Source organism: Dermacentor andersoni, chromosome 1, assembly GCF_023375885.2.
Source record: "Dermacentor andersoni chromosome 1, qqDerAnde1_hic_scaffold, whole genome shotgun sequence".
NCBI lineage: Eukaryota > Metazoa > Arthropoda > Arachnida > Ixodida > Ixodidae > Dermacentor > Dermacentor andersoni.
In genome coordinates this window covers 34,636,527-34,651,308 of record NC_092814.1, presented here as the reverse complement: position 1 = coordinate 34,651,308, position 14,782 = coordinate 34,636,527, and the positions used below count along the sequence as shown (strand labels likewise).

Genomic DNA, 14,782 nt, shown 5'->3' with positions numbered 1-14,782 from the left:
TCCGAGTAAGACCTTAAAGGGACACTAAAGGTTAATATTACGTCAACGTGGACTGTTGAAATACCATCCCAGAAACCTCTAAACGCTTATTTCGTGCGAAGAAGAGACTTATTTTAAGAAAAAATGCGTTCTGAAGCGTCCGTGTACCTCTAGCGCAGTTCAAATCACCCGCTCTCCGATCGAGGAGTATTGACGTCATGGTCTCATAGTGACGTTGTACCGTCGGTGAGTAAAACGAGACTCTGGGAAGCCAAGATGGCGAATAAGATAGCAAAGAAGAAAGAAGCGACCGAAACCCTCAAAATTTGGCAGTGGAATTGCAGAGGAATAAATCGGAAACGGCAAAATTTACTTCACCTATGCACCCTACACCAACCTGACGTCATCGCGTTACAGGAAACAGAAACAAATAATATTACGATGCGCGGCTACAAAACGCACATTGCCCAAGGAAGGACCCGGACCGCCGTCCTCATCAAGAAGCACTACACGACGCAGCAGCACCAAATCAACCACAGAATCGAACACACTCTGATTGAGCTGGTTCCTCCCAAGAAAACCCTGCAGAGCCTCTACATCCTGAATGTATACAGTCCTCCGCGCGACACACTAAAGGACTTGGACAAGTTCCTGAGAGAAGTGAAGAAAGTCACCAACGGTCAAAAACTTCTCGTGGTGGGTGACTTTAACGCTCCACATGTGGCTTGGGGCTACCGATCAACCAACAAGAAGGGTATGGACGTGCACAACGCGGCACAACACCACCAGCTGACGTTGTGGACCGATCCTCTAATACCAACTAGAATCGGCAACAGTGTCTCCAGAGACACCAGCCCAGACCTGACCTTCTCCACTGGCTTAAGGCAAGTCGAGTGGTCGAGACTGGACGAGACTCTGGGCAGCGACCATCATATCATCCAGACTGAAATCATGCACCACAAAACCCCTGTGAGATTAGGTCAGGCCAAAATTACGGACTGGCCTGCTTTCCGGAAAGACGAACACCCCAGAAGCCTAGAGGACATCGAGGAGTGGACCAAGAACGTGATGGACTTGGTTACCAAGTACACAAAGACCATCCAACTCACTGCGGACAATCCCGAAGTCGACCCACACCTACTTCACCTCTGGGAGGCCAGGCGAGGACTTTTGAAGAGATGGAAGAAGCAGAAGAGAAACCGCAAACTCAAGATCCGCATTGCCGCAGTCTCGCGGCAGGCGGAGGAGTATGCTGAAAAACTCGGACGTCAGAACTGGAATCAAATGTGCGACCAGTTACAGGGAACCCTCAGCAACCGAAAGACCTGGGCCATTCTAAAGACCCTTCTGGCGAAGACGGAATCAAAAACTGTCACGGGGCAACACATACAAAGACTTATACACAACTTCCAGGGAACTGAAGAAGAAGCGCTCGAAGCCATCACCGAGAAATACATCGGAGACGAGCAACAACGGAAGACGCAGCCGGTCATTCACCCGGAGTACGAGGGGGAACCCAATCCGGATTTAGACCAACCTTTCACCAAGTCGGAGATCGTGGCAGCCTTAAGAAATCTCACAAGAAACACGACGCCCGGCAGGGATAAAATTAACAACAAGACCCTCCGTAACCTGGACGACGGGGCAACGGAGAGTTTACTAACGTTTATCAATGAAAGCTGGGAGAACGGCAGTATACCGGCTTCCTGGAAGCACGCGGACGTAACGATGATCCCGAAACCCGGCAAACCCATTAACCTACAGAACCTGCGTCCGATCTCTCTCACGTCATGCGCGGGAAAACTCTTCGAGCACATGGTCCACAATCGTCTCTCGCCCTATCTGGAAGAAGGTGGGCACCTGCCGAACACTATGTTCGGTTTCCGGCCTAACCTCTCCACCCAGGACATTCTACTTCAGCTGAAAGAAGAAGTCATCGACGGCCTCAGCACATTCCACAAGAGTGCCATCCTGGTACTCGACGTGAAGGGAGCCTTCGACAACGTCTCACACGAAGCAGTGCTAAACAGCCTACAACATACCGACTGCGGACGGCGGACATACAACTACGTCCGGGACTTCCTGACGGGTAGAACGGTGACCATAGGCCTGGGGAATCTCAGGACCGAGAAGTTCCAAATACCGCAGAAAGGAACCCCCCAGGGGTCGGTGATCTCCCCGTTGCTGTTCAATATAGCGATGAGGGGATTGCCGAACCTCTTGGAGAACATCAGGGGTATCCGTCACGCAATGTATGCAGACGACCTGACCATGTGGACGTGCACGGGATCGGCGGGCGAACAACAAGACGCTCTGCAGGAAGCCATCGACAGGACCGAGCATTATCTGCACCGCTGTGGTCTTTCATGCGCGCCGGAAAAGTCGGAGCTCCTGATCCTCAAAAAGAGGACAAGAGGGCGGCCTCCGCAGGAGACACCTGACCCAACGTTGACACTAAATGGAGTCAACATACCCAAGGTGGACACACTCCGTATTCTGGGCCTCACTCTCCAGAAGGACGGTGCCGGTCTCGCCGCCATTAAAAAACTGCAAGCGACAGTTACCCAAGTCGCGCACTTGGTGCGAAGAGTGACAAACAAAAAGCACAGCCTGAAAGAGCAGGACACAATCAGATTAATACAAGCCCTGGTAATCAGCAGAGTCACTTACGGCACCCCGTACCTGGGTCTCAAGAACAGCGAGAGGGACAAATTGAACACCCTAATACGAAAGACCTACAAGCTGGCACTGGGGCTTCCACCGACGACGTCGACGGAGAAGCTACTCAGCCTGGGCATCCACAATACTTGGGAGGAACTAGTAGAGGCCCACAAGACGAGCCAGATAGAGCGACTCAAGCTCACCAGCACGGGTAGGGACACGCTAATAAGACTGGGCCACCCAGTCGAATATGAGTCCAGAAAACAGCGGGTTCCTCTACCCCTGAGGGAGAAGATCACGGTGGCCAGCATCCCGAGAAACATGCACCCTGAATACCACAGAGAAAGGAGGCGAGCGAGAGTGAAAGCTCTGCGTAAGGCCTACGAAGGACCAAAACAAGGAGAAGTCCGATACACCGACGCGGCAAAGTACAAGAACAGAGCGGCCCACGCTATCAGCGTGATCAACGGCCAAGGACAAGAGGTAGCAGCGGCCTCGGTAAGCACTCCAGACATCGACTGCGCGGAAGAAACGGCGATAGCCCTGGCGGCCACTACGGGCCAGCGAGAGGAAGATCTAATCACGATCATCACCGACTCACAAACAGCATGTAGAAATTACCAAAAGGGCCGCATTTCCAAACAAGCCCTGAGCATCCTCGAAAAGCGAGACAATTTTCCAGAGGTGTACATTGTCTGGGCCCCGGGACACGAGTCCCTGGCGGGTAATGTAGCGGCTAATGCCGCTGCCCGAGATCACATTCTCCGGGCTATCCCACCAGGTTCACGAGCACCGGTAGACCAACAAGATAGCGTCCCGAAAAGATACGCCGATATCCTGAGCCACTACAGACTGGGTAGAAGGATCTATCCACCCCCGCATCCCCAGCTGACAAGAGAAGAGGCGGTGATCTTCCGAAAACTACAGACCGGCACATTCCCGCACGGCACCCTGCTACACGCAATGTACCCTACGACCTATACTCACAAATGCGCCTTCTGCTCTACGCCCAATACCCTCTACCACATGGTATGGGAATGTCAACGAAATCCATCGACACCGCCCATCACCGGACCAACCGTCGAGCAGTGGGAGGCCCAACTGATAAGCTCGAGCCCTGAAGACCAGCATCGCCTGGTGAGCAGGGCCAAGCTATCAGCTCAAGCCCACGGCATCCTGGACTAGGGACGCCGCCCACCTCGGACGATTTTACCGTCGGCTCATTTCAACTAATAAAGTTTATTCCTCCTCCTCCGTCTGCGTCATTTACAACTACATAGCAAGGCCAATGTGTGAGCGACACAATCCGTTGTTTCCGAGTAAGACCTTAAAGGGACACTAAAGGTTAATATTACGTCAACGTGGACTGTTGAAATACCATCCCAGAAACCTCTAAACGCTTATTTCGTGCGAAGAAGAGACTTATTTTAAGAAAAAAAATTACCGACGATTACGTTACTTCCTAATGCGAAATTTGAGCGCAGCAAATAAGCTGTTTCACCTTTTCGATAGATTGAGGCAAAGAAATCGAGCAACACATGTATGCGCTATCACAGAATTTTTTTTTATTTTTCACACGTATTCCTTTAACAAAGACTCCACTAACAGTTCTTGACAGTCATGAAGGAAGCTTTGTGGTCGGAGAAATAGACTGATATATGTTCGACTTGGTACACCAATGCTTGATTCTCAAAGACGAGATCTATACAAGTGCCTCGCGAGGTTGTCACAGCCGTGGGACGCGTTACGAGCGAGAGGAACGGGATGTTCTCCCGCATAAGTGTTAGGAAATTGCTGTTTGTCTTTATGTCAACATTAAAGTCCCCCACTACTAACGTCGGTGTGGATCGATGGACAGATCCGCCGCCACCGATCTGGCTCTCTGATTGCCACCGCACAGGGGTTGCATTGGAGGAGGAGCGAAGAAAGGAATTAAGTTCGAGCCGGCGCTTTGACAACCGGAGACTCGCAGGAAGAGGGGGGAGGGGGGCGGCGTGTACACCCAGCGGCAAACGATGGGGGCAGAAGCGCGCGCAGCAAGCGGACAACACGATAAAGGGAGGAGGGAAGAGATAGCAGCGACTGACTGATGCCGCTGACGCCGATAGTGAGTCAACCCCAGCTGCGGAGTTGGTTTCAGGGACAACGCCGCCGATGCCGACACAAACAATATGATACCCTCGCTTCCGCAGCGCTAAGAACCAGGTCTAGCCGTGGGAAGGTGGTCACGTATTCGTCGACGTGCCGGGGCCTACGTGAAATAACCGGCGCGTCGGCAACTGAAGAGCACCCTATCCGCCACACAAGAACAAGGGGGGGGACCCTTTCCTCCTCTTTCTGCATGGCGGCGACGGTGTTCTATGCAGTCACGTTATCTTGACTCTCTAGCGGCGTCAGCGGCATCCAGCGGTATCAGTCGGTCGCTGCTAGCGCTGGGGGGATGAAAGGGGGGCGGAGCTGGTTACGAGGCCGACGACAACGCCGACGACGACGCGAAACCCAGGAACGGACGCCAAAGAGCTGCGCTCTAAAATGCGTTCTGAAGCGTCCGTGTACCTCTAGCGCAGTTCAAATCACCCGCTCTCCGATCGAGGAGTATTGACGTCATGGTCTCATAGTGACGTTGTACCGTCGGTGAGTAAAACGGCTCCCGGAGACGGCGCTACGGCTTTTCTGCACAAAACGCAAACGCGCGGCCAGAAACAGAGCCAAGACAGAGCCGATAACAGCGCGAAGGCTGAACTATGGTGGCTAGCGGAAGGGAAAGCGCACGACAATAAGCTGGTTTTTTATTTTATAACGCCAACTTCGACGCTCGTTGCAATGGACGACCCTGACAACGACACATTAGCTCGCGATGCTGGGCTCGAGTTCAGCGATTTAAGCACTGATGAACGTGACCTGCTGTTGAGGGCTCGCGCTGCCGGCGTCGTTGCGTACTACTATAACGACGGCCTGCTTTGAAAGGCACTTCACGCGACTTCAGTAAGTCGGTGTTGAACTCGTAATCCTCTGGACGAAAGTGCAGCGAGCACACTACGTGATTTTTCGGCTCTTTGCCAGCGCGCTGTGGCAGAGGTACGGCACCTAACCACTTCGAACGGAGAGGTTCACTCGTTGGCACATAGTGATAAGTAACGTTGGATTCGCCGCTGCAATTGCCCTTGGCCAAGTTCTGCGGACCATTCGCGCATCCCACGACATTACATGGACGTGGAATTCTCGCTGCTTGTTCCAAATGCAAGTTTCGCGAGCCAACAGGACCATCGCAGCACGACGCGATAAAGAAACAACTGAAACTCCAAAGCGCGCGCGGCGCAGAGTCGAGCGAAAACGAAACCTTTCGATCACCCATACTACTCAAGGGTAACGTCAAAATGTTATTTTTTCTTAGAATCGAATAGAAGTAGACAAGTAGCATTTTCTTCCGTCTTATAATCTAATGAAATTATCTTTTTAATACGAGTAGTTGAGTAGTAGTGACATAAATTATGATGAGGAGTGCTTTCGTCACCGGGCTAGTACCGGAATGTCGCTGGGGGGTCTCAAATCGTGTCATGCATTTACCTCAATTTCTCGGTTACTAAAGCTCTGTTCGCGATTATATTGACGCCTTAGACGTTCTAGAGAATTGCTTTATCACTTTAACTTGACTCTCTCGTAACCTTTAGTGTCCCTTTAATCCTGGCATCGTTTGGAACCACTTAAAGGGAAAGGCATACATGCAATAATACAGCTCATGTGTCGCGTATGCGTATAGTACAGTATACGTTTAGTATGCGGTCTTCGTTTACTCTCTTTAGCTAACTCTACATTTTCCGAACCTGTGACACCTCTTGACCTACATCATCATCACCATCATCATCATCATTAGTAGCAGTAGTAGTAGTAGTAGTAGTAGTAGTAGTAGTAGTAGTAGTAGTAGTAGTAGTAGTAGTAGTAGTTGTAGTAGTAGTTGTTGTATGTGAAAAGGAGCAGCCGTCACTATTACAGGATGACTAAATATTTATGTTTTATTTTCATTTCAATAAAAAAAGAAGAAAACGGGCCATGTGCGGAGATATTGAAAAAGACTCTATTTGTACGACGTCGTGCAGGTCAACACGGCGACGGCCGGGCCACTTTTGGCGCAGGTGCGCTCAGCCGCGTTTGTAGACTGTACCTAACTCAATTACGAAGAGGCGAAAACAGTTACCGACCGCAACTCAGACGAACACTGAAACGCTTAAGGAGCGTACTCCCACGCTTGCAGAGCTGCTTCTGACGTGGCTGGGGCGATTTATGCTCTTGTTACGGCCGACTGACGCGCCCCGTGTACGAGACCTAACCTAACCTAACTTTCGCGCACAGTTCACGCGCGCCGCTTATGGAGCAGCTGGTACAAATAGTAATTTCCGTTAGACCTGCACGACGTAGTACATATCGACAGCCATTGAAAAACTGCGAAAGTGCTAACGCATGGGCGAGAACAAGCTGCACTGTTCAAATTACTGTGTTCCCTCTTGCTCATGATGTCGCTTCAGGGTGCAAAAACGCTCCCTCTCATTCTGTCACTGGAAGCACGCTTCGGCAGTCAAGCTATATGATTCGACTGGTAGGTTTTGATGTCTCAAAGCAACTACTGGGCTCCGAGAGAGGCCGTAGTGCAGGTTTAACACTGAGCACCAGAGGTTCTTCAACGCGCCCGTAAATCTATGTGCACGAACACTTATGCATTCCGCCTCTATTGGAATGCGGCCGCCGAGGCCGGGAACAGAACCCACGACCTTGCGCCCACCAGCAGAACGCGATAGCACCGAGCAACTACAGTGGCTGCACATTATCTCCATTTACATTTAGATTGCTTAGTGCTCCAGTCGTCTTTGCATTTTGCACAACGCATTAATATAAGGCGATTGAACTCTTCAGTTGAAGCCCAGACTGTGTACTCGGCACCAGCACAGTTAGTCGGCGTTTCTTTTCTAATTGAGGGTGTCCAATTAGGCTGTTCTCACGCAGGAGCGCAAAAAAAAGGGAAAAAAAAGAAAAAGAAAAGAAAAGGAAAGGAAAACAGTTTATGGTCATGGTCCTTGATATTGATTGATTATTCGTTGATTAACGCAGAGAACGCTCAATTCTGATTGCTTTATTGAATCTACATCTTCCTGATGCTGACGCGTACAATGCGAGGTCAAAGAGCCAATCGCTGCATGGGCAGGAATAAATATTTGAGGCTGATGGTGGTGAGAACCTGTACTTCTGCGTCGAGAGCAGCATAACTGGGCTGTAAAATGTCTAGCGGGAAACCAACGACTGCTGAAGTTCTGGTATCTGCGTATATACGCAGGTACCAGAACATGCTTTGGAGCATTGGTACTCATCGAAATGCCGCACCATAAGCAAGTGAAAACAGCTCTCGACTTTCTGCCGACTGTCTGCTGAGCTCCAGAACGCTACAACCGCGGAAAGAGGGTTTATCTTGCCCAAACGAAGGCATCGTGCTCAGGAAGTGCTGCCTAAACGTTAGAGAGAGCTGGAGTGACCACAGCAGGGTCGTTTAGATGGAACATTTTACTCGTGGGTAATTTACGCATGGATAAAAAAGAAAGAAAGAAAGAAAACTTTTGTGCAAATGACTGCAAGTTGCCGCCCTGCGAGATGCCGGGAGACGAAAGTAAAATACTTCTCCCAAGTACGTCCCTTCTTGGTCACTCAACCACTTCACAACTAACGATGCCGGTGACTTCCTGTCAATAGCGGCAAGGTCAAACGCTTCGTGCAGACGGCCCCAGGCTTAGCTGCGACGGCTTCAGAAGAGGCGGGAGAGCGTTCAATCTGGTTTTAATAAGGACGTTTGTTCCGCACTGATGTTCGTGTGAGCAAGGCAACGCGTCATATTCTGAAAACCATTGCATGATAGAAATTTAAGGATAAATATAAGCCTGATTGTTGTCATACAAGAGATTTTGTGGCGAAAAATGAGCTTAGTAAGGGTTAACACAATGCCACTGAAGAAGGGTCCAGAAGCACGCTTTCTTGCAAAGTGGGACATACATGCGTCCCAGCTTGGAGATGCGCCTGTGTGTTGTATCCTCAATACAGCTAATTGGCACTCGTGTAAACCGAACAGACCTCTCTTAAAAATGCGGGGGTGAAATAATAGTTAGAAGGGGGTGGGGGGGTGGCGGTGTATTATGATGTGGACATCGTAACCACCTTGCTCGAGCCGTTACTACTTAGCGTTACAAGGTGGTCTACCACCCAAGAGCACTGACCGATTCCAATGCTGCATAGCTATACGGTAAGCTGTGGATAGCCGGCAGATTCAGCCTGAGATTATCGGGACGTTTAGATTAGCCTGGCACATACCATCGCTTTCACGTTCGTTGTACCGTCGTTTGACAGCGTGTACTCAGCAATTCTAGCAAGACGAAAGGTTCACAGGAAAGCGGAGATTTGAAGTGATCAGCAGTGGGGTGCAAGTGTAGCCTCAAGCTGGAGCCGACGTTTCTACTAGTTAATTGTTGCCCTAACGAAGTACAGCAATGATCGGGAAGTTCTGTCAGTGTACTCCATACCTCGTCGGGCACAGCAATCGCGAGCTCATGGGCCATTTAGTCGTCCGATTTGCCGACACCAGTGTCGCATAATTCGCTTTGTCTGGTGCTCTCTCGTGCTTGAGATATGCGCGGGTCGTTCCTTCTCGCGCTTGAAAACGTGGAATCACCAACTGCGCCCTGCAAACACGTTATCGCATGTAGGCGGTACCTTCTATTTTTGTCGCGATACGAACAGCTACTGTAATGTGTGCTCTTGTGATGCCTAAGCTGCCATAACATATATTTAAAAAAACGCAACTACTTATGTCGGTGACAGCAACAATGCTGCCAATCTGCTACGGTATTCAGCAGTCACAACGTCACTTCTGTACTTGCAGTCGTCATCGGCGACACGCTGAAGAACGCTTCAAGCGTTCACCTTTGGCCTAAGGGCCCCAACATCCTAACCACCTTTCCTGTAAATACAGTTGCATAATGTGTTCTCTTGTGACCCGTTGTCAGAGATAGCGAGAGTAAATATAGAATAAATAAATGGCACAGATGGCGTGATGGCGACGGTCACTATTTGGGAATTTATGCTCTGTGTCAGAAATCCATGCGATGCTGGGACCAGTAATTCAATCAGTGGTGATAATGCCACTATGTACTCAAGTGTTGAAGCTAGCACAATTTGAGAAACTAGTCGTAGCCTTTGACGCGTTCAGGCTAGTGGTACTCGAACAGCAGCCTTCAATGTACGCAAGCCAGCTGGTTCCTTTTGTGGCTTGGGAGTACTACTGCCTGAAGTGTTTCTCATTTTTTCCCGAAATCTCTACATCATTACGCGGACACTTTCGAACACTTGAATTCTGTACATCGGGCTTTTGCCTTAAGCGGCGCATCACAGAGCGACACATATGTGAGAGAGAAAGGGAAAGAAAGACGTGGTCAACTAGACGAGAGTTTCCGGTTGGCTACCCTGCACCGGGGTGTAGGAAAATTGGTTGGAAGGAGGGTACGAAGGAAGAGAGTAAAAATTCAGTGGCGATTTAGCGGTATTTGCAAGATAAATGTGTTAGAATTAGGTCGAACCCCTGTGAGGTCGCGGATCCATGATTTAAATCGCGTTCACCACATTGCAAAGTGTTGTTCTATACCTCTACCACGTGACCGGCTACCCGCTCTTCACACACTTTTTCCCACTTCGACACTCATAATGCTAACGCATTAAGAAAAAAAAAACAGTAAAAGAGCTTATAATGGTGATGCATATGCGAACATTTGTTGTCAATGCCCGCGAAAAAATACTTGTTTTTTCTTCTTCCGACCATTATTCATTATCTTGATTTATCTTGCAATTTTGCTCTGTTGCCTTCCCGTACTTCCCAGCTCGAACACTCGCTGCGCAGCCCAGATGAAGTTACTTCAAATGTTTACATTTTATGCTGTATGTTCCAGAAATTTAGAACCGGAGTTAGCGTGAACCCTCGCGACGATGCCGCGCTTCCCATTAAAAGTGATAATCAGAACATGGAGGTCATGACGCGTTTCCGGCTCCTGCAATCGCTCCTGATGCATAACGCAAGGAAAACATAGCCTTCGAGATCAGTTTTAGTAACTCGGAGAGAGTGTTCTGTGGGCCGCGTATTTGGACAGTACCTATTGGCTACCACTGAGAGAACGCAGGCCTCTACAACCAATGAACAATTCATGGTAATAGGCAAAGCTAGTATTCACGACTACAGCAATGACTGAAGGCGTCGTGACCTTTGCTGTGGCGGTCTTTATGTTACAGTGCATTTTTTATTCCTGGCAAAAACATATTCTTTCTCACGCTGCAGTATGATACTTTTGCACACAAAAAAAAAAAGAAAACAAGGAGAAGAAGAAGCGGCGGCCGCTGATACCGGCTTACGGAACCATACTCATGTCTTTCTTTAAGCTGTCTTTGTTGTCCTCCAAGTTTCGACTCCCTAGCTTAGCACAGCCAGGATACCGCAATTAGATGCTTTCCTGCAAGATTGGTGCTCTGCCGTTCGTGGCTTGTGACTGCTTGCCAGTTGCTTCTCAAACCATTTGGTTCTTGAATGGATAAGTGAATGGCGTGAAGAAAGATGAAGATGGTATTTCAAGGCGTAAAACACACACACACACACACACACACACACACACACACACACACACACACCTTCCTTCTCTTATGAATTAGCTGTTTGGCTGACCGGTAGACCTGTGCAAATAACAATTGTGCAGATTCCGCGCACTGTGGAAATCGACGTTATGCGAAGCTCTTTGCAGGTCGCTGGGTATGTAGAATCGTTTGGAGTTCCACAAAGCGTTAACAAGCGGACCAATGTATTCGTGTAGGTCAAGTAGTTATGTGTGTGACGCGAGCGTACGTGTGTGTGACAACAGCAAGAAATGTGGGAGAACCAATTTGTTGCCAACGCGCCGTTTCCCGCATCTGTTCCCCCCGCCAAGCCGTGCTGAATAGCGACGGCGAGCGGCTTCGGCGCGGCGCCGCTTGCGTTCTTTGAGCGCTTCCGCTGTGGGAACCTTGTTGGGACGCGGCATGTAGATACGAGGCAGGTGCGACATGGGTACGATATGCGAAAACTGAATGCACACTTACGACAGCTCGTGCTATCACATGGAGGACAAAAACGGGTGACTTGACGGCTAAACTGTAGCGCAGCCGGAAATTCGTGTCCTTTTATAGCCATTCAGACGACTGCATTGTTCGCCTTGGCCGAGACGCTGGGATGACGCTGCCATGGTGGAGTTCGGCGCACTGTTCGCGTACTCGGACTTCATCTGCAGCAGGAAAGAGCAGGTCTATATATGCTTGATTAAGCGGCCGGGTAACGACGAGAAGGGCCGTGAAAATCAGCTACGAACGTCGGGAGGAAGGAGGTGGTGGTGCGTTGCGGTCAGGCATTTGGAAATCCACGCTTGGGGGAAATCGGCGCTTGCTTTTGAATCGCAGCTCGAACGGAGGCAACCTCCACCCAGTGTTCTGCTGCTGAGATGCCCGGATCTTCTCAGGAGCGCCACCTGAACCGAACGCAGGTAGTACGCGGGAATCAGAGGCGAAAGTCAGATGACAGAGCGAGAATGACGACATTGCAACGACCACGACGGTATCAAGAACACGACCCAAGTTATTAGTCAACTGGGTCCACTGAGTCGGTACATTTTCATGTCATGCATGCAAGCTTGCCAGAATGCATGTCATATTGTCATGCATGCCATGCCATTCCTGGGAATCACGTCATGGCTTGACATTCATGATACGCCACCATATGCACGCAATGACATCCATGTCATTACGCGCATGTACGCGATACCTTTAAACATTGGGTATGGAAGTTCTCAAGTATAAACCCCATGCAAGCGATCTTGCGGGCGACAGCGACAAGCGACGCGATGGAGATGGCTGTTGCGTTCGCTCGTCGCCTACAGGTCGTACCCCATACAAGCGACGACTTCGAGCGACGTCTCCCCAGTGTTGCCGGTATGAAGGCAGCACTATAGGCGCCGAAACTAGCGTGACGCGTGCTTTATTAACTTAAGTTGATTTGTTTTACTGTAAAAAGCAGCATAAAATACTTCTGAAAGTCTTGCAGTAGGTTCTTATCCTTGCACGTATAAAAATTCAATCGTTTGCTCGTTCCGTGCGACAATCAGAAGTACTTGACTTATGTACATCCAGTTCCGGCTTCGCGCTATTGGCTAGTCGCTCATAGCACTTCCGGGCGACGAGCGACGAATTCTAGATTTGCAGAACCGAGCGATCGCGCGACAGGACCGAGCGATCTGTTCGCGCGACGGCCCGATCCGTCGCTCGAAGCCGTCGCTCGAAGCCGTCGCTCGTCGCTGTCGCGCACAAAATCGCGCTCATGGTGTTTAGCCTTTAATCATTTCTTGTAAGTTATCCTCAGCGTTGCCAATGTGGGCATTGTCATCTGCAGAAGTATTATTTCCCCGACTCTTAATCCTTGTCAGGCTGACATTTTGAATACTTGTTGATGACGCGCAATAACTATAACACCGGAGAGACAGTGTCTCCTTGCGTGACGCCCATCTCAAGCTATACAGTTGAGCGCCTCTACAACGAACGCATCTAGAACGAAATCACCTGTATAACGAAGGAATAATTCTATCCCGGTCGTATCGTGAGCTGTGCGGGGCGTGACCTTTACAACGAAGTGATTAGAGTAACGACTGATTTCGGAGGCCCCAACCACTTCGTTATAAAGGCGTTTGACTGCATTTTCACACTTGCGACGAATTACCATGCTGCAGTTGACATAACCTGATTATGGGGGACAGTCCCATCTATATCAGTGTCATACGTGATGCAAAGCGGAAGAACTGCAGTCATGAACGCTACTTCTTTAGCTTTCATGAGTTATGACAGGTAGGGCATTCTTCGAACTTTGCTCTTCGTTTTCTTGAAGTTTTCAGCAAGCGTTGCATATGAGGGAAATTCTTTTCGCGGCGCAAAATCTAAGCTTCCTGAGAAATGCATGCGTAAGGTCTCATCACACGTTGCGCTTTTCCTCGCAATTATTCTTCGAAATTTCTGATCCGCCGTACAATAGCAAAGAAAGCGGTCAAACAAGGCTCTTCTGCCAGAAAAACACAGAAAGCGACCACGTGGCATAAACATGCCTGGGGCCAGCGACGCTTTCGGAGGGGTGTTCAAAGCAGCAGACAGCCCTCCAGCCTGGCAAGTGGCGGCCAGCGCGAAAGCAAAAACAGGACCGCATAATGGAGCCCCTGCAAGCAAGGCTGCAAAGCAGCTCAGAAAGGGCCAGCTCCGGTGGTACGTGGTCGGCGCGGCTGGGCGAGAACTGCAGTCAGTAACCCTTGCCCCGCGTTCGGAGCACCGCCGCCGTGTGGAGCGCCGCGAGCGCAAGGCGCGCGCGGTGAGCGAACGCGCCTGTCTACCGCTCCTGCGCATGCGCGAGCGCACTGAGGCACAGCGCCTCCTCGGGGACGGCATCGAAGCTGGCGAAGCGCCGGCGAGTTGCCGCTCAGTCTTGAATCTGCTCATCGGCTGCAGGATGAACTGATGCGCGGCCACCGAGATGGGCTTTTCGGATAACCGCCGGGTACTCTTGGGGACTGTTTGCGTGCTGCTGTGCGTAACGTCAGCCTCCGATTCAGCGGAAGTAGGTGAGTCCTGGAGGGATTCGCGCGCGGGTCGGTTGCTTGGTGACACTGTTTTGTTTACCGCGTCGCGCCGAGTGTCCCATTCCCTGACACGTTGTTGCCGGCATGTCAGAAGAACGCGTGGTTAGCTGCGGGGCTTCACGTGTGTCTTACACCGCATTTTACATTTGAAGGACAGCTCCTTGGCTAACGGCCCTCGTGTTTTGCATCTGCCAGAGCCTGCATTCGTTGCAGTGCCGATGATCCCGTGCGAGCGCACTTCGGGTCGCCTCCCTCCTCGCTCTTCGGACATGCTCCCTGTGTAACAACGTGGCAGGTCCGGTTAGTACGGCAGCACTGCCAGCCATCGTGCACTGCTTATGTGTCTTTAGAACTCGGCTGTGCTTGCCGTCTCGTTTGTCTTCACCGAACACTTTTCGCCATCGTTTATAAAAAATACTTAGCGT

The 14,782-nt window shown here is 50.4% G+C and overlaps 2 protein-coding genes across 2 annotated transcripts in view; both read left to right on the top strand.

The window, feature by feature from the left end:
* The first annotated feature begins 420 nt into the window (after positions 1-420).
* LOC126546079 (uncharacterized) lies at positions 421-9,686 on the top strand. The gene is made up of 3 exons (XM_050194166.1): positions 421-1,134; positions 1,219-1,701; positions 9,681-9,686. The coding sequence occupies exons 1-3, from the start codon at positions 421-423 to the stop codon at positions 9,684-9,686; spliced, it is 1,203 nt and encodes a 400-aa protein (XP_050050123.1).
* Positions 9,687-14,221: 4,535 nt separating this feature from the next.
* Positions 14,222-14,782, top strand: part of mgl (low-density lipoprotein receptor-related protein megalin) — a 259,621-nt gene continuing 259,060 nt past the window's right edge. Inside the window, exon 1 of the mRNA XM_050193736.2 lies at positions 14,222-14,339. Coding sequence (XP_050049693.1) covers positions 14,252-14,339 — 88 coding nt within the window. The 5' untranslated portion in view covers positions 14,222-14,251. The remainder of the gene's footprint in view (positions 14,340-14,782) is intronic.